At 54.9% G+C, this 18711-nt stretch overlaps 1 protein-coding gene across 8 annotated transcripts in view; it reads right to left on the bottom strand.

Moving 5' to 3' along the window:
- Npas2 (neuronal PAS domain protein 2) overlaps nucleotides 1-18711 on the bottom strand; it is a 151485-nt gene that overhangs the window by 12252 nt on the left and 120522 nt on the right. For 6 of the 8 annotated variants that reach the window (XM_023717549.1, XM_023717547.1, XM_023717548.1 and 3 more), the window contains 9 exons: nucleotides 12087-12205; nucleotides 11371-11453; nucleotides 10585-10691; nucleotides 8516-8663; nucleotides 6873-6957; nucleotides 6123-6264; nucleotides 5607-5737; nucleotides 5259-5348; nucleotides 2713-2859 (listed from right to left, as the gene is read on the bottom strand). In XM_023717549.1, the coding sequence (XP_023573317.1) occupies nucleotides 2713-2859; nucleotides 5259-5348; nucleotides 5607-5737; nucleotides 6123-6264; nucleotides 6873-6957; nucleotides 8516-8663; nucleotides 10585-10691; nucleotides 11371-11453; nucleotides 12087-12205 (1052 nt within the window). The remainder of the gene's footprint in view (nucleotides 1-2712; nucleotides 2860-5258; nucleotides 5349-5606; nucleotides 5738-6122; nucleotides 6265-6872; nucleotides 6958-8515; nucleotides 8664-10584; nucleotides 10692-11370; nucleotides 11454-12086; nucleotides 12206-18711) is intronic. The other 2 variants (XM_023717546.1, XM_023717545.1) reach the window with 2 other exon arrangements.

Here is an 18711-nt window from a genome sequence, read left to right as displayed (position 1 = left end):
TGGGTGGGTGGAAGGATGGATGGGTGGGTGGAAGGATGGATGGGTGGGTGGGTGGGTGGATGAATGGACAGATGGGGAAAAGGATAGCTTGATGGATGGCTGAAAGTACCAACCAAGCAAGGGACAGACATTTGCCATCCCTACAGATGTTCTTGTAGGCATTCACCTGAGTGGCCAGCAGAGGGTGCACATGCTCCCCAAAGGAGCAAGAGGTGGCCTTTCCCTTACTGTGGTGTCATGGGGCCTTTCCCAGGAAAGCTGTGGCTAACTCCCCTCAGGACCCCAGCGAGATGCATGCACTGCACCCCTTGAGGACCTGCCTTCCTAACCCATCTAAAGGCTCATGCTCAGCAAATACCAGGAACGTGGGTCTCACTGATGGTTCCGAAGTGTGAAGTGTGACCGAAGTCCACCGAGCGGGGTGCAGCAGAAGACGGAGGAGGGGAAGCCGTGCACGTGCATGCCTCTACTGCCTCGGCAGCAAGTAGAAGCAGGTTTTCGTTGTTGTGTTTGCTTTTTGAGACAGGGTCTTATTATGTAGCTCTGATGGGTCTTGAACGCACTGCCTACCTGAGACAAACCTTGAACTCAGTGACCCTCATGCCTCAGCCCCCTAAGCGCTGGGATTACAGGCATGTGCCATCACACCCAGCCTAACAGAGTGGAATTTCATGGCTTAAGGACCTGAGTTCCTAAAAGGGTGTTGGGATCCATTTTATAGAAAATATGTAAAACCAAAACAAAATACAGTTTTCCAATTCAAGGAGCGAAGGCCGTCAGAGGGAAAGGGCATCCCTGATATGCAAGGACAAATTGACCCTCCCCTGCCCAGGAGCCTTCATTTTTCTCGTCTGCTTACTTCGATGATTTCTTGCCATGCTAAGACCTCACAGAAGGACACAGTTGGCAGCCAGACAGTGAAACGCTGGGCACTCAGGTGCCATCGTGGGGCTCAGCAGGCCTCATGTCTCCTCCCCCCATGCCCTCTCTGCCTGCTGCTGGGCCAGGAGCAGGGAGCCGGGAGAAATTTTACTTGCTTATTCTTTGCGTGTGAAGTACATAGGTTTTTTTTTTTTTTGTTATTGTTTCTGTTTTAAAACAAAACATGAACGCCACACTCGCATTGTACAATCATTCCTTCAAGTCTTGTGAAAGGACCTGGGGGCCGACGGCGTTCTCTGGCTGAGCCTCTGCGGGCTTCCCCGTGCTTTGGGGAATTCCACCATGAAGATAAGGACAAAGGAACAAACTCAGGGAAGAAAAGGTCCCAGAGGAGAACGAGTGGAGGACCTGATGTCCCTGTCACCCTGAAAGAACTCGGGTGCTCTTCAATACAAGGGCCTTGCACATTAACTAAGCCCGCTGGTCATAAGGGGACATACCATCTTTCTTTATAGTGGGGGCTCAGGGCAGTGACTCTACTGCCTGTTATTTTACAATCTTGCTGCCAGGGGGAAAAGCAGGAGGCAAAAGAGCTGGGCATGGGGAGGGTGTTCTCGGGTCTGCAGCCTCTGCTTCCCTCCCCTCTGGGGAGCGTGAAGCCCCACATGGTAACTGAGGCAGGCAAGTCCTGCGCTACCAACCTCACCCTGAGCTCAGCAAGGAAAACCTTACAGCGGGGATGGAATGAGAAAAAGGAGGCGACAGCCTGATCACCTTGCCTCTCGTATCAGTGTGGGATGTCCCTGAGGTGGGGGAGGCAGCAGGATGTGAGTGTGGTCTTGGCTGGCCTTGACGCCAGGCAGTGTGGACACAGGGTGGGAGGGAACAGCCCATGTCCCTCCTGGGGCCCCTGGCCTTGGGGCAGAGCAGCGGGAGACCCCAGAAAGCAGATGGCCTAGAGGAGGCCTCTGCAGCCACCAGGGAGACCACAGTGCCTGCCTGTCCAGGGGCTCCTGAGCTTTGGGAGTAGGGTGACCAGGTGGGGTGGGGTCTCTGTAGCAGGCATGGGATGGTGGCAGGGACAGTCCTCTGTCCCTCCTACTTCATCTCTCTGCAGTGCTTGCGGTTCCCAGGGCAGCTGCCAAGGTTGGCGAGGAGGGCTGGGTCCCATGTGTTCCTGTGAGCACAACTGTCCTGGGCCAAGGTGAGTAGACCTTGGTGAAAGGAATCTACCCTTGAAAGAGAACCAAGCTGTACAGCTTTTGCACCCCTAAGAAACTGTCCAAAGGGATTCCAAGAGCTGACATCTGAGGTTCACAGTGGTATGCCCCTATGTCCACGCCTACCCACCCCCCAGCCTCAGGTGCTCCTAGGCAGGGCTCTGGGAAGGCAACTGAATTCCCGGTATTTGAGATGATGTGCTCTAGGAGGCGGGATCTGGCTGAAAGGGGCGGTCATGGGTGTGTGGCCTGGAGGGTTCATCTCCCTCTGTAGCCCCACCCCTGACTCACTGCTTCCTGCCAGCCATGAGGCAAGCAGCTGTCCTCCACCAGCAGGCCACCTAAGAACTGGGGTGAGAATTAAGCTTACTGTGACCCAGGACTGAGACTGGCATCCCACAGGGGGATCAACAGTGACCATGCACGGGGGCAGCAAAGCGAGTGCATTCCCCAGCCTGAGAGTGAAGGCTGAGGGTGCCATGGGGACCTGGTGGCCTGAAGTGGGGGGGGTGAGAGGTGTTTCTGCACACCACACTTCACCTGCGGAGGGGATCAGGGAGCCCTGCCTGCTGGGGAGCAGGCTGAGAGCCATCCTGGGGCAGAATGTCACCTGCACGCTGGAGTCCTGCACCAGGCACAGCTGCTCCTGGATCTTGTGGAGCTCCTCCTGCTGCCACCGGATGTTGGCCTGCAGCACCCGCGTCCGCTGCTCCAGCTGGTCCTTGATGGTCTGGAACATGCTGAGCTGTGCGGAGAACTTCCCGGGAGAGGGAAGGCAGTGCAGATCAGAGAGCGGGTTCAGCCAGCAGGTGGGTCTCCCCATCAGCCCCGGCCACTTTGCTTCTGGTCCCTGCCCATCCTTCCCGGCATCCCTACACCACAGGGGTCATGGGGCCCCAGCCAGCTGTCCTTAGGCTGGATGGCCGCAGGTCACATTTACTACCTGCTGGCCAGGAGACCCACAGAGAGAACAGGGCCTGGTGAGCCTGCTCACAGGAGGGTGTTTGCCCCCAAACGGGTGGACCAAAGGCTTTGGAGACAGAGGACACCAAGAGGGCATCTGAGAGCTTCTTTTCCTCCGAGGCGAGGCTGGCTGTAGCTGACACTTGGATGGCGTTTCTGGGCCCTGTCACAGCCTGAATCTGACCCTGGCTCTGTCTAAGTAGGCCTGGAGCTGCACGGGCCTCCTCCCTCCCACCCCATTTCATTTGCTGCTGCACATGTACGTGCATGCGTGTACACACACACACACACACACACACACACACACACACACACACAGGAGACAGGCACTGATGTTCCCCAGCATGACCCTGGCAGAGACCTGCAGAGGACTCAGGTCTGCTTCGTTCAGAGTACCTGGCCTCCCTGCTTTTAGGCCCTTCTGGGCCAGGGCTGGCTTTAGGAGCGTCTTGCGGGGGATCTCTGCCTGTCAGCTGTCTACCTCCTCATGGGGCTGTCACACAAGATGCGGCAGACAGGAACGGGATCCCTCCCCGGGTGCCCAGCCCTGCGGGGTGCTTTGGATTGTGACCTGTCTTTGTTCTTCCCTCTCCCTTTTCGCTCCCTCTCCCTGCCATCTCATTTGCCTCCCTTCTTTCTTGCTCTTCCTTCTGTTCACACTTCCCATCATCCCTTTCTCTTCTGCCATGGGCTTGGAAGTGTCTCTGGAGCCCACTTTTATTTCTGTGGCCTTCTGAGCTCCTCTACAGGGGAAAGCAAAGAGACCCCGAGAGAGGAGAACACGGAAGGGAAAACCTGAACCTACTCTCCCTGCCTCTTGGTCCTCCACCAGCAAACTCCTAGCCATCCTTCTGAGGCCAACCCCAGCACCACCTCTAGGAGGCCACTGGGACTGTTTTGTCACGGATCCTACAGAAGCATGGCCCATCACGGCGGTTTCTCTGTTTATCCTCCTGCCTTTCCCTTTATCCCTGGGAACTAAGAGCAAAAACCTTGTTGCACCCCTCTTTGTACCCCTAGCCCCTGGCCCTCACAGTGGCCCCTATGGTAGCTCCCTTAGTGTTATAGGAGCAAGGAAGGAATCATGCAGCAGTGCCGGAATCTTTTTGGTTTTGATTTTTGAGACGGGGTCTCGCTATGTAGTTCAGGCTGGCCTTGAGCTCACTTTGTAGCCTAGGCTGATCTCCAACCCATAACAATCCTCCTGCCTCAGCTTCCCAAGCGCTGGGATTACAGTCACGCACCACCACGCCCAGCTGCAACAAATATGGTACTTATAGCTCTGGACTCACAGCTTTAGATCCTTCCAGTTTTCTTACGATACTTGGCTTAATTCAGATCTTTCCTAAACACCACAGCCACTTTGGTGTCATCAACAATGAAAGCTAGGTGGACAAGTAGCAGTGGAGTGATGAGAGAGGGGTAGGAGTAGAAAAACAGACAGGAAAAGAGCTCTCGGGACATGCGAGGTGTGACTGAAGAACAGGGTGAACGCTCACATGAAAGGACACAGTGCCAGAGACGCTCCCTGTGAACACGCTTGTCTCATGGTCCTTGCCACTTCCGGAAGCACCTCTGGAAGCCCTCCTCTGGGAGCGCCTTTTGTTATGTTGTGGCAGCTGCCCTGATGTCCTGAATCCACCCAAAACAATTCCCTTTCGGGGCCATTTTGGCTTTGGAGAAGCACCTGGTGCCAGATCTGACAAATAGGGCACTCGAGGACACAGCAGCATGATTTCCTGAGCGGCCTTTTCATTCGGTGGGCCTCGGCAGCAGCATCCACCACATGTGTGATCTCACCTCATAAAGACACTCACGAAAGAGAATTTCCAGAGCTGCTTCAGAAAGTTGCAAAAATCATAGGATAAGCACATTCGAAGTGAGGGGAACATTCTGAGGGAGATTAGCGGCAATGTGCTTTTGCTGTGATAAATATTTAAGATCTAAGCATTGCCTGTACTCTGTGATGTCCCCTTGTAGGTGGAGGGACCAGAAGGGCTGACAAGATGCACCGGTGGGGTACACAGGGGTACACAGGACACACATGGGTTTCTTCCCTCCACTTGCCCATCTGCACCTTTGGAGAAGGTTCCCCATCGCGGGTCCTGGTTGGGGCCATATGTATGACCCATATCAGTGCCCACGGCTCACGCACTCCAGAGGATGTCACCCCACCCCAAGCCCCAGACCCACCTGCGCCACGGGGGTGGGCGGGCTCTGCAAAATGGTCTGAGGCAGGAGCTGCTGTGTGAGGTCACGGGACGAGGGGGAGGGCAGAGGCGCCTGAGAGAGAGGGGGGCTTTGTTAATCAGCATGGGGATTGAAGACCCAAAGAGGCTCTGGGGCTATGGACTCAGCTTTGTAATTCTGCGCTTTATCTTTAAGGTCCAATTGGATTCTGTAATCTGTATACATCTATGTCAATTGTGTTGTAAGTATGCTTAAAACTAGTTGCCCTGTAAGTGACATCACACCCCCACCCTCCCAGTGCCTACCCCCGTGTCTAAGGGAAATGGGTCCCCAGGAAGAAGTGGCATCCACCCTACGTGGTCCCACACGTACTGGCATCGTGGCTGCTTGGCTGAGCCCGGGCACCGGTACCTCATGGGGAAGGGCAGGTGAGCTTGGCACTGCTGTGGCGCTGGCCTCGGCCATCAGCTTCGTGGGCGTGGCTGTAAGAAAGCAGAGAAGGCCCTGGTGACATGTGCGTCCCTCCTGCCCTGCCAGGGGAAGGGCACAGTGTGCAGGACGCCAGCGCTGGGGTGGACCTCAGAGGATAGAGGTCACCATGCACAGAAGGGGCAGAAGCCACCAGGTATAGAGACCAGACTCCATTTCTGCTGCGGGGTCCAGCGACCTGCTGAATGCATGTCTTCCCAGGGACCCTAAGAGCAGTCCTGCTGTCTGATTGCTCTTGAACGGCGAGGTGACTGCGCACATAATGGGGATCCCAGAGTGGATGGGGATCGCAGGCAGGCAGGGAGGGAGTGAGACACCTCAGCTGTCCAGGCAGTGGCCTGCGGGACATGGGACGTGGCCACCCAGACTCCCACTCACAGGCAGGCTCCGACCCAGCGGTGTGCGTGGACTTGTGGGAGCTCCTTGAGGACACGGATGGCGAGGGACTGGCAGCGAGGCCCGGGGCACCGGCATCCCGCGTGCTAAAGCATGGCTGCGGGTCCAGGCTGGAGTCCTTGTCCTGAAACGCAGTACAGAGAGCCCGGGTTGGCCTCAGCGTGGGGACAGCAGTGCAGCTTGTGTCTAAACACCTAGAACAGCATGGAACTGCAGGGACAAAGCCCTGCGTCTCCGGGCTGATGCCAGATACCTGAAGGAGGAGCGGATGCGCTCTGTAACCTGCTCAGCCCTGAGCTAAGTCCCTAAGTTGCTCCGGCTGGGCTGGAACTTGTGCTCCTCCTGCCTCAGCCTCCTAGCATGCTGAATAACAGGTAAACACCACCATGCCTGATTTACAGATGATTTTTTTCTATTTAGATAAGAGTACAGAATCTGAAGTGCTTTTGTTTTCCTTTTGTTTTGGTGTGTGAGTGATACTGGGGATTGAACTCAGGGCCCTCACACTGACCTACGTTCCTAGTGTTTAAAAACATTTTTTTTTTAATTTTTACTTTTTTTACTTTCATCAAGGTCTTGCTAAGCTACTTTAGGCTGGGCTCCAACCCTCCATCCTCCTGCCTCAGCCTCCCGGGCGGCTAGGATTATAGGCATGTACTTTTACTGGAACAACTCATGCCAGGCTCTGCCTCGCTAATCTTTGCCTGTATGCGAGGAGCGGGGTACACTCACCTTCAGTGCGGAGAGGTGCAGGACCTCGGGCGGCGGGTCTTCCAAAGCCAGCTCCTGTCTTCTTTCCAGGAGGACATCGGCGTAACTGCTCAGGACACCAGAGACCACATTGCAGGGGCCTCCTCCCCTGCAAGGAGCACCCTGACCACTGCCCTGTCCGAAGGGGGGACTGTCCTTCCTGCCTGCTGCCCACCAGTGGATTCCCTCATGACCTCAGAGCACCCCCATTTCCAGGGTGACTTCACGCCCCTCTCCTTCCCTATTCCACCCCTCCCCGAGATCCTCAACCACAACTGTCTTCACAGCGCAGTTTCGTCTACGGGCAAGCGTCTGTCTCCACATCAGGAGAAGCTGCTTCCACAGCTGTCCAGCCAGGACGCAGAGCTCCTGAGCAGTCACTGCCACATTTCCCAAAAGTGTCCTCCACCACACCTAGAACTCGCCAGACCCAGGGCACTGGTCAGTGACAGGCGGCCTATGCCTCCTGGCTGTCACTGGTTCACTCCTGAGCTCCCGCCCTGTGTCTCTAGAGGCACTCCCTGCAGTCTGCGAGGTCAGAGGGCAAGAGCTGAGGTGCAGGGGATGGATCCAGGCCTCTCAGGGCACTCAGGGCCCCTGGTGAGCCCCCAAGCCGAGTGCTGTGGGCAGCTGGCCATGAAGCCATACGCGCTGACTGCCGAGGTCCACAGGGCGGGCTGGGAATGGAGGAGGGGCCTCTGGGGACAGGCACAGGGCGAGGGTACCAACACAAGGGCATTCAAGTCCCCTCTGAGCAAAGGGGTGCTGTCTGCGTGCAATCTGAACACGCCGCCTTCATGACAGCAATCCCGTCAGGGCAGCCTGCGATCCCTAACAGGCTGCAGCCGCTTCCCAGCAGCTGGGTGTTACGCCGTGGGGAACAGCGGTAAGGACTCTCCTACGGGTTCAGCACAAATGCTACTCTGAAAAGTATTTCCAATCCACGGCTGGCTGCATCCATGGATGAGAGAGCCCGAGGCTGGGAGAGCTGGCCGGGACCTGTGCCCCTCCAGCCTTTCTTTGTGTTCCTCAAAGGATCCTTTCGAAACCAGCTTCAAGCTGCTTCATGGTCTTAACATCTCTGTGGTGGGCTGGAGGGGAGAGGGATTTCCTCCTTTACCTCTGGGGCTCAGGCCCGAGCAGGAGGCAACCATGACAAGCTGGGCATGCGGCCTCCCTTCCAAGCCCTGCTCGGCCACCAGGGACTACGGGGACCCTGTGCCCGGCAGCCTGGCCCCCTCCCAGCACTGCCTCCTCAGTGGCCAGCAAGGGCTTTTTAAGCATGAGAAATAAAAGGAGGATGTGTTTGAGTTATTTAGAAGCAGTGTTTTAATTTTCTTCTCAAAACAGTGACAGGGAGGGCTGGGGAGGGAGAGGGAGACAAGGGAAAAATATGTAAGTAGGTCAGGGAAGCAGGAACTTACTAAGTAATATCCTGGCAGCTTAAAGGAGTCCACAAGGCCTGAAGAGGGGCCAGATTGAAAATGCCAAAGAAACTCTGCCCTAGTCCGGCAGGATTGTGCCTATACCTGGGCTGGGGTGAGCTCGGGGCTGGGCCAGGGCTCAGCACAGCGGGGGCTGAGCTGGCTGATGGCCCGGCTGTCGGTGACCTGCCCCAGCAGTACCTGACGACCGAGTGCGTGCACACGATGAACTCGGGCTTGGAGTTCCACTGGTGGTAGGTGATGTAGTAGTGCGTCTGCAGCCAGATCCACTGCTGCCCTTTGGTCAGGAACCGGTAGCAGCACGACTTCCCCTTGCCGAACTGCATCACTGTGGGCAGAAAGCAGATCTGCACGTGACGCAGGCCGGTGTAGAGCTGGCCGCACGCTGGTGACGACACGTCAGGGCACAAACAGGTAGACGCTGACGCTTCCCTTTGGTGGCACTGGGGACTGAACCCAGGCCTTGTGCGGCTCAGGCAAGCATGCTGTCCCTCCCAGCACTTCCAGCCAAACACTACTGAATTGTTAAAAGACAAGCAGAATGCATGCACTTTTCAAATGCTTAACAGCTCAGAGAGATCTTCAACAAGGACAGATGTGGACAGAGATTTGAGTCAGGTTTAACTACAGGGGCCCTGGTGTTCTCAGGGCTCCCCCTCAGGCTGCAGTGTGCAGCTGCAGGAGTTCGGAGAGCAGGGAGAATGCAGATTCCGGGAGAAGGGGACCCGAGAGAGACCTGAGGGCCAGCAAGTGTGATGGAGCTTTCTGCTGCCAGCAGTCTGATCTGTCCTCATGGCTGCAGAACAGAGCCTGGTTCAGATTAAGCCGCCTCCAGCCCAGGTCTCCTGAGGTTGCCCAGCGGCCTGCAGGCCCAGGGTTGTGTGTTTGGGTGGCTTCTCCGAGTTGCCCTGATTTTTTACACCCTGAGTACAATCCCTTGGCCTGAGCATTTTTTGCTGTTAAAAGAGTCAGACACAGCCACGGGTTTGAAGCAGTTTTGTTGTTTTGTTTGAGCAAGGTTTTGCTATGTAGTTCAGGTTAGCCTGAACTCGCTGTCTAGCCCAGGCTGGCCTTGAACTTGCAGCAGTGCCCCTGCTGTGGCCTCCTGAGTGCTGGGGTCACAGGGGTATGCCACCATGCCCGCCACAAAGCAGTTATGCTTTTCACATGTGACTGACTGCGCATGAAACACTCAGGAGGCTCACGCCAGGATTCTCCTGCCGGGGGTGCTCTGCAGGCCTGCTGCTGGGGCTCACCTGCAGTCTAGCAGAGCCCAGCTGGTCCCTGGACCACACTGGGAGGAGTAAGGGGTTAAGGCTTGAAATCCTGACAGCCCAGCCAGCTTGATCTGCAACCCACTTGCCCAGCAACAAGGACAGCAGGGCGCTAACGGGCCCTGAACAAGGCATCTACCAGGGCCCAGGGTTCCAGATCCTTTCATTCATGGGCTGGAACCCAGAGCCCAGTTCAGAGCTAAAAGCCAGCTGAAAATATAGCTTTTGGTTTTTTAATTTATTTTTTAGACAGTTTCTTGCTATGTAGCCTATGCTGGCTTGAACTCAGGGGTATCCTCCTGCCTCAGCCTCCTGAGTGCTAGGATTGTAGGAATACAGCACCTTACCTGCCTGAAAATATAGCTTGAGTGGTTAATTCCTGACTCCTCTTTTGAGTAAAACTGAAAATTGTGTCACTCACTGCCCCACGCGGTGAGCCCTCTGCACCCGCGCTCGGCAGCATGTCCTCTGTCCTGTCGCAGCGGCTCTCACACCCGCTGCTCCCCTGAGCCCCCAGTCCTGCGCACCTATGATGCCACCTGTTCCTGAATCTACCAGTGGAGGTTGCTGCAGCAAAGCACAAGATGCTGCCTGTGCTTATCAGCAGAAGAGAATGCCACACTAGGACACGCGAGCCACTGGAGCCACTCAAGCCACTGTGGAGGGCACATGGGACTCCCAAGAGAGAGAAGCGTGGCATCTGGCCTGTGCTCGGTGACCTGCCTGCTGGCTGCAGAATGCGCATGCGAGTTCAGCATTCTGCCAATTAAAATGCCTCATACAGCTTTAAAAACCATTTCAGCACCATCATTTCTCACGAGGATTAAAGAACATCCACATGGCCAATGCTGAGAAGGCGCTGGGAGCAGGCAACGTCCCTTCGGACACGCACGCCCAGGGCACTGCTCTCAGGGGGAGTGGAGGCTCGGCACAGGAGGACCCTGTGGCACAGAGCCCGGGACCCGTGGTACTCACGGTGCTGGTGGCACCTGGCCAGGAGCTCCAGGTCATCGATATGGTAGTAGTCGTAGCCTGAGGTGCCCAGCACTTCGAAGGGCAGGTATCCTATGATGGGAGGGGCTCTGTGGGATAAAGGGGCAGTCACCGAAGAGTCCTGCAAGGCCCACAGTGCCGCCGTGAGGTCCATGTATGAGGACAGATGGCCTGTGACCCACACGGGACCTCATCTCTCAAGAACCAGGGGAAGAAAATGTGTCCTGGTCATCAGACCCCAAGAGACCATGTTTTCCAAAGGGCTCCACTTAGGTGGTCATTTAGACGCTCTGTTCCCTGGGTCCCCATAGGAGCAAACTTAATTCTAGTGAATCATTAAGAGCCACTATTGACTAGGCTGGTCCCAGGGCCAAGTGCAAGGAAGGGCTGGGAGGGGAGATTTTCAGCTTTTCATCTGTGAATAATGTTACAAAGGAAAGACAAGAGACGAGGCTAGAGGATCAAAGGAGAAAGCAGAGCAGAGATTTCTTTCCCCATTTGCTTCTGCCTTTCCAGGGTGGAGAAAGACAGGGATGGGCTCACCCTGGAGATGCCTCAGGCCAGGGCTCTGACCTGAACCCAGAACCAGTGCAGAATAAGGCGGTGTAGGGGAGGGACACACTTCCGGTCAGCTGAGGACAACTGCTCCTACGGTAGGATGTCCTTTGCATCCCCAGGCCAGGCCGGACTCTCCTCCCAGGGGAGCCTGGCTCAAGTAAACAGCATTTGAAGAGGGTCCAACCCAAATGCGCTTTTCTTTTCACAAACCTGTGATCCAGAAATAAAAATTTCCATTCCAAGCTATGCCTTGAAGTGAATTCCTCTAAGGGTTCATCGACAATGCACATTTCCTGTATGGGAAGGGGAAAAACATAATGTCGCTTTGGGGTGCCAGACGCTCACCCCAGTTAGTACGAAAGGAAGGGAACACTTGGTGGGGAACAGAAGCTAGAGCTGTTCCCAGCCAGTCTCCGGTCGCGTGGGACTGAAACGTCATCTGTGGCTAATTTAGGTATTAGCTGATACTAAATTTATTCCCCAAGCTGGGGGAAGATACCTAGGAGCCAGAATGTCACACCACTCCCTTCCCGTTTTCTGGAAGTGTGGCACACACAGGAAACAGCTTTTCATCTGAATGTGAGTCACTCATTTAACTCTATCCACACTCATGCCAGAGATGAAAGCAGTCACAGGCGAGGGGAGACGGGGATGCTTTGCGCATTCAGTGCTCCTCTGTGCCAGCCCCGAGTGCCAAAGGCGGGAGGGTGGACAGTGCCGTCCGCCAGCACCTCTGAGCTGCCTTCAAATAAAAGAACTTACAGGAAACCCAGGAACGGGAGAGGGCAGCTGTGGCTGTGGCAGAAACAGGACATCGTAGGGTTTATAGATGACTCTGGAGCAGTATAATTCTCTCCCATTACAGACAGCGAAGGACACAGAACCAGAGGTGACTCCCAGCAACGAGGCCTCGCCAGGGGACTCACCTTTAAGAACTGCGGTGTTGCCAGGCGGACGGTGGCGATGAAGCAGACCTCCTCTCCTAGTGGCACCCGGCAAGGTCTTGAGAGCGTGTTGTCAAAGCCATTGCAGGAAGGGCTAGGCACTGGGGGGTGGGGGACATGCAGGTTAGACACGGCAGGTGACCGCTGCTGTCAGCTCCTCCCTCTGTGGTGACAATCCCGACCTCCAGAGCCTCATGACACTAGGTGATCAAATTACATGGTGAATGTTTAGGTTTCTAAATATATTTATCATGGCCCCAGGCACGTTGCCACGAGTCCTGGACATGCCGATCCCCTGGTTCTTGGCAGTTTCTGAAGCAGCTCTGGAGCCCCTTTCCTCAGTGTGATCAAAAGTGGAGTGAGTGCTGCCACTCACATGCCAGCCAACGCAAAGGCAGGCTTGCAAACACGACGCTGTGTCTCCGGCCACCTTGTGTATTTCATTTGGTGCTGTGGAACTTCCGGCGCTTCCCCAAAGTCAAAACGACCACGGAAGGCCTGTGTTCTGAGTGGATTCGGGGCGTCAAGGCAGCCCCACAGCACGGCTAGGAAACTCAGGAGAGAGGAGTCCAGAGCTGCCTTGGCAGGTGGCGAGGAGGAGGGGCAGGTGCGCATGGAGCGAGGGGGAGCACTGGGGAGGATTAATGGCAATATAAGAAGTTTTTAAAAATGTAAACATTCATTGCCTTGTTTTCAATAGCATTTTGCATATTGACTCATTTTATTCTTACAACTCGACAAGGTAGGGACTCCTGTCGTTCTCCCTGGGGAAACAGAGGCACAGCGGTGCAATCGCTTGCACAAGGCCCAGCGGCTTGCGCGAGGCAGAGCGGGGAGTGGAGTCCACGCTGGTGACTGCTGCTCCAAACGACCCGCTCTCTAGCAGCCTCCAGCCTCAGGCTGCCAGAGTGGGGGGAGCACTGCACAGGGCGAGTGAACCACCGCTGTGCAGGAGGAACCCGAGGACGTGCCTGGGCCAGGTGCGAGTTCCACAGTCACAGTGTCTGGGACACGAGGGTCCCGAGGAAGCAGTCTTGGCCCCGACACCCTGTCCTGTGGCTCTGGCTGGGCACACCTGGGCCCCCAGCCTTCTGCCCTGAGTCTTGGCCTTCTCAGGCAGGACCACTAGGAAGGTGGCCTCAGTATTCGGGGTGCTGCAGCTTGGGTGTAAAGCATGCCCAAGACCTGTGTGATACAGACTGGTTCGGGCTCGGCATTCTGGGGAGGCGTGGGAAACTCGAGGGGCTGGCCGGAGGGGCAGTTTCAGGCCCTGGGCCCGGCCCTGCGGCAGCCCTACTGCCCTGTTTGCTCTTGCACCTCCAGCCACAAGGGGACAGCCCTGCTCCAGCCTGCCCTCTGCCAGTGTGTGGCCTCTAAGCACCCAGGGAGATGGAGCAGGGATAGAAGCCCCATGAGTCGAAACAGCCTTTTATCTTTTTAAGTTGGCTATCACAGGTGTACTGTTAGAGCGATGGGAACCTGGCAAACACCTAGGCTCGTCCCTGGAGGCCCACGGTGCGCACTACCACAAGAGACCAAGCCTGTGCTCACATGACCTCCTATTTTTCCTCATGAGTCTAGGAAGATTGATGGCCTGCATGCTAGGCCTGGGGAAACTAAAGCCCAGAGACAATCTGGCAAGGAACCAAGGTCACTTGAGTGGAAGTAATGGAACAGGGATACACTGACCACGGAGAGCTGATGGGCCCACGGCTCAGAACAATTCTGTTATCTTCAGGTGAGGAGAAGAGCCTGTGACTCAGCACACGTGTGGAACTCTCTGGTCTCCCTCTGCCCACACGCCTGTGCCCCTGGCCCTGGCTGCCTGAGCCCAGCCGGCTCGGCCAACCAGAAACCCAGAGGCCAGGCCTGAGCACAGCACTCCCGACCCCCTGCAGACCGCCAGGACTGCACCCCACCTTCTCTTTCTCAGCGCGGCTGAGCACAGTGGGCCTTTCATTTCTAAGCGCTCTGAGTCTGCAGATGCTGCTGACTGCAAATGGGAAATATCTGAAGAGAAGAAACGGTGCAGGTTTTTTTCTCATCATTATTTTCCAAACAACACAGTATGACAACTATTGATGGCATCTGCGTTGTAATCTAGAGGTGATTTAAGGAATATGGGGGGTTCTAGGACATACTCCATCATTTACAGAGGGGAGGACTTGATCACACCGGCGCTTCGGCGTCCCCTGGGGTCGGGGAGCCCAGGCCTGTGGACTGTGCATGCTCAACCTGCAGATTTGAATGCAACTATGTTTTCCAATATGGAGCATCAGGATACTAAATGCATTACAAGACCAGACCTGTGTGATCGTCTTTGTAGTTTAGCTTCCTGATCTTTTCTGCTGTACATATTTACAGGTCTCCAAATGATTCCAAAACACAATCTTCTCTGCTTAGTCTACCGGGCCACACATATTCTCTGAAGTCATTCATACAAATACCAATAAATGCTTCCAAACATGAATACAAAGTGGGGAAAATAAAAAAAAAATAGCCTCTAGAGAGCTCACATCTGTTGTGCACTGGCTCAGGCTGTTGTGGATTAATTTGCGGGGTGAGCCAAGGCATTTATCAAGGGGAAGGAAAACAATTCCACATAAGGGACGGGCCCGCAGATGTGAGCATCTGTGTTGGAAGAAAAGCCAGTTAAAAATTTCCCAGATGTGAAATCCCCTCTGCTTAACTCTAAGAGACATTACCCAGCCCGATAATGAGCTAATAAAAGTCTCCTGACAATTCTGGAATACCCAGACCTTCCAAGCAAACTTCTCAAGCCTTGGTGGGAATTTAAGAGAAAGCTCTGTCTCTACACCTCACTGGAGTGGTCCTCCGCCCACCTGGGGCATCTTCCGGATTTGAGACACAGGAAAACGATGATGAAGTGGGAACAGGCTGCCCCTGCTCCTCCTCCACGGTGCAGAGACCAGGCCCTGGTTGTGATGTGGATGTTTTCCACCGCTCACGCTCAGCCTGGCTGCTGCCCAAGTTATCTGTGGTTTTATAACTTCAAAGGCTTTGAAGATGAAAACGCACCCGTGGAAGGGAAGTTTCCTTAGTGCTCGAAGCCTGCCCCTGGTAAGCTGGGTGTTTCACAGATGGGCCCGCAACCGAGCAACCTCTCTTCTAGTGGGAAAACTTTTCCTATCTAGGGCCTGGCTGCGTGACAGACAGTAAACCAAGGGTGACTGTTTCAACTGAGGCCAAGGGGAAACCCTGGGTGAACCAAGGGGAGGGAGCCATGCTAAACATTTGGCCAGCGGCCCCTGAAAGGACTTTGCCCACAGCGCGAGTGACATGCATGTTCCAGAGTCCACAGCACAGGAGCACTGTTCCCAGGACCTCGTCCCATCTAGTACTTGGAATAACTCTCTGGCACGTTGTGTCCCAAGGTGGTTTAATGTCACTAATTAAAGATTCAATTAGCAGTTTCAATTTAAGTAACAGAAAAATGTACATCTATTGCTCCTGGCGTCCTTGGCCTCTCTGAAGGATCCGCCATAAAATGCAGCCCATTTCCCCCATGGAATCTCTTTACTCCAAGTTGATCTCACTCTTGTTAAAGGCTAAAGAGGTCACCCTACCCATCAGGGGTGGGATGAGGTAAGGCTCTCTCTCTCCAGTTTTGAGCAGCTGGGCTGCAGACAGTAGGTGGTTAGCCTGTGCCTGCGGGGGACTCTCGCACAAGAGGACCTTCTCTCTTGAGTCCAAACCATGGCATGAGGCTCTGCTCAGAAAGATACTTTTTTAAAATTTTTTTTTATTTTAGGGAAGGTTCTACAGGGTGTTCAGGGTCTTACTACTAGATTAGACTCTTAGTGATCTGCCTGTTTACAGCCCCCCAAGAGCTGGGATTACAGGCATATGCCACCATGCCCAATCTCAATTGCTATCTCAGCGCACCCTGGGGGTGGGGCCAGTGGGAAGGCCTGGGGATTGAACCCATGGCTCCTGTGCTTGCATGCAGGTACTTTAATCTGCTGAGCTATTTGGTTGGCCCTAGAAAGATACTTCTGATCCTTGCGCTCGGGACCCCAAAACAGTCATTTCTCTCGTGTGGCATGAGCTGGTCTCACTGCACAGCATGGTTCTGGAACCCCTGGCACCCCTAGAACCTCTGCCCCAACTGCCATGGTTAGGAGAAGGCCGGGTCAGGGCAGCCAGCTGCAGGACCCGCACTCCACAATCCCTCCTCTGCTATGGAAACAGAATAAGTACCTGTTGTGGGCTCCTGTGCGTGTAGGGGCAGTCTCCTAGCTGAGACAAAATGCCCAACACCAAAAGTTAAAGGAGGAAACATTTATTCCAGCTCAGTGCATGGAGGTCTCAGCCCACAGTCAGCTGGCAGAAGGCAGCGAGCAGCACAGGCGGCTCTTTCTGTTCCTTTCTGTGGCATCCAAATACAAGCCTACTGATTGGCGCCACCCACTCCCAGGGTGCGGCCTCCGTGATCCCCACTCTTAATCCCAGAATCATACCCTCAACCCACATTCTCATACATGTTAATCCACCCACCTCTGGGAATCTCTCCACCTGTGAGAGCATGAGATTTGAGGGACATCTAGATACAAGCTGTAACCGGCTTCGTATTAAAATGTCCCATGGATTTTCAGGTCCTGAACTTTTCACGATAGTCTCTGTTTCTAGACACCCTGAAAGAGCTTTGCTTTGGGCTGGTGGCCTTGGGGTTCAAACACTAGGAATCCTGGAGACCCAGGACAACTGACCAGTGTCTGCTGGTGTGGAAACGCCTGGGAGGCTGGCTTCTAACTCTCTCTTGACAAAAGTGAGTCCCCAGCCAGTCCTGATGGGACAGGACACGGCTTCAGAGGCAGGGAGATCTCCTCGGTGAAAGAACTTATTTCCAAAGGGGTCAGAAAGAGGGAAGAAGCAGAGACTGTAACTGCAAACACTAGTTAACGGCAAAAACACAGACGAGACACTGAGACAGAGGTATTGGCCCTACTTCACTAGCTCCGGGCCTGGTCATCGGATAATTAAGTGTTCTCATGAGAGATGGCCGGCTGATGACGAGCGAGTTGTAACAGCTATGGAGAAACACGCAAGTGGGCTGCAAAAGCCAGAGCTTTCTTGGCGCTTTCTTTGAAAAGGGAACCACAGAACGGAGGGGCGTCTGGAAAAGCTGGAACCACTGATATAGAACTTCACTCGGAAGAAGGAAGTCGGCAAGCCCCACCTGTCGCAAGCATCCACCGCACTGGAGCTCGGGGTTTGCAATGTGGAAGGGAAAATCATTTTCGGCACATGTGTGGGGAGTCACCTGGCGTTAATGAAGTGCTACTTTCAGCCTTTCTGCCCGGAAGTCTTCCTGGGCTGGGCACGGCCCTCCTCTCTGCAGGATGCTCAGCTCTTTCTGCAGCTTCAGTTTAGCAGAAGGGAGCCACGTGGGAGAGAGGGTGGACACCCACTGCACCAGAAGGCTGTGGGTTTGTTCTTCGCTGCACTGAACACAAAAGTTACTCTCAAGGGAAGCTACACCTCCTGTAATTCTTCTTCCTGGCATTCGCTAAGTTTTTTTTTTTTTTTTTTTTAAATTTAGTGCAGGGTCTATAGGGTCTCACTACACAGAGCAGACTTGTAGTGAGTCTCCTGTTTTCAGCTTCCCAAGTGCTGGGATTCCAGGTGTGCCCCACCACACCCAGTCGCAGTGGCCCTCTCAGCACATCCCGGGGGCTGGGCCGCCACAGCAGGCCAGGGATCAAATCCCTGGTGCCTACGTCTGTGTAAGCAGGCACTTTAATCCACTGAGCTATCTGGCCGGCCCTTGTTATTGTTTTTTGAAGCAAGTCTTGCTATGGAGCTTGGGCTAGCTTTGAACTCACTATGTAGCCAGGGTGGACTCCGAGTCACTGGATTGCAGGCAGGTGCCTCTATCCCTGGTTCACTCACCGGGCACTTGTGATGGCACGGAGGATTGCGAGGGCACTGCCAGTGCACCCACAGAGGACTGGAGTGGGCAGGGTCAAATCATCTGCATGCCAGCAAAGCGAACTTCCTCGGGCCCTTCATCTTGTCCCCAACCAAGTATCGTGTGTGTGCTTTTGTTACAGTTATGGTGCAGAAGCAAGGAGACAGATGTGGCTGATACGTGTACAACCAGCCCTCCTTGCTCCATTTTAATGCAGACCTTAGATGGCTGCACAGGGTGACGATGCCCCTGGGTAAGACGTGTTCTCCTCTATCCTAATGAGGCCTATGCAATCTAATCTAGCAGCAGTGACCCCCATCAGGTAGAGAGTGCTGTGGTCTGCTGTGTGGAGGGAACTCTGTGTGGTGGGAACTCTTGTGTGGAGGGGACGATGTGTGGAAGGAACTCTTATGTGGAGGGGATGCTCTGTGGAGAATGCTGTGTCGAGGGGACCGTGTGGAGGGTACGCTGTATGCAGGGGACACTGCGTGGAGGGGACACTGTGTGGAGGGGACGCTGTGTGGAGGGGACGCTGTGTGCAGGGGACGCTGTGTGGAGGGGACGCTGTGTGCAGGGGACGCTGTGTGGAGGGGACGCTGTGTGGAGGGGACGCTGTGTGGAGGGGACGCTGTGTGGAGGGGACGCTGTGTGGAGGGGACGCTGTGTGGAGGGGAC

This window comes from Octodon degus, unplaced genomic scaffold, assembly GCF_000260255.1.
Source record: "Octodon degus isolate 3935 unplaced genomic scaffold, OctDeg1.0 scaffold00052, whole genome shotgun sequence".
NCBI lineage: Eukaryota > Metazoa > Chordata > Mammalia > Rodentia > Octodontidae > Octodon > Octodon degus.
This window is presented reverse-complemented; position numbering and strand designations above follow the sequence as displayed.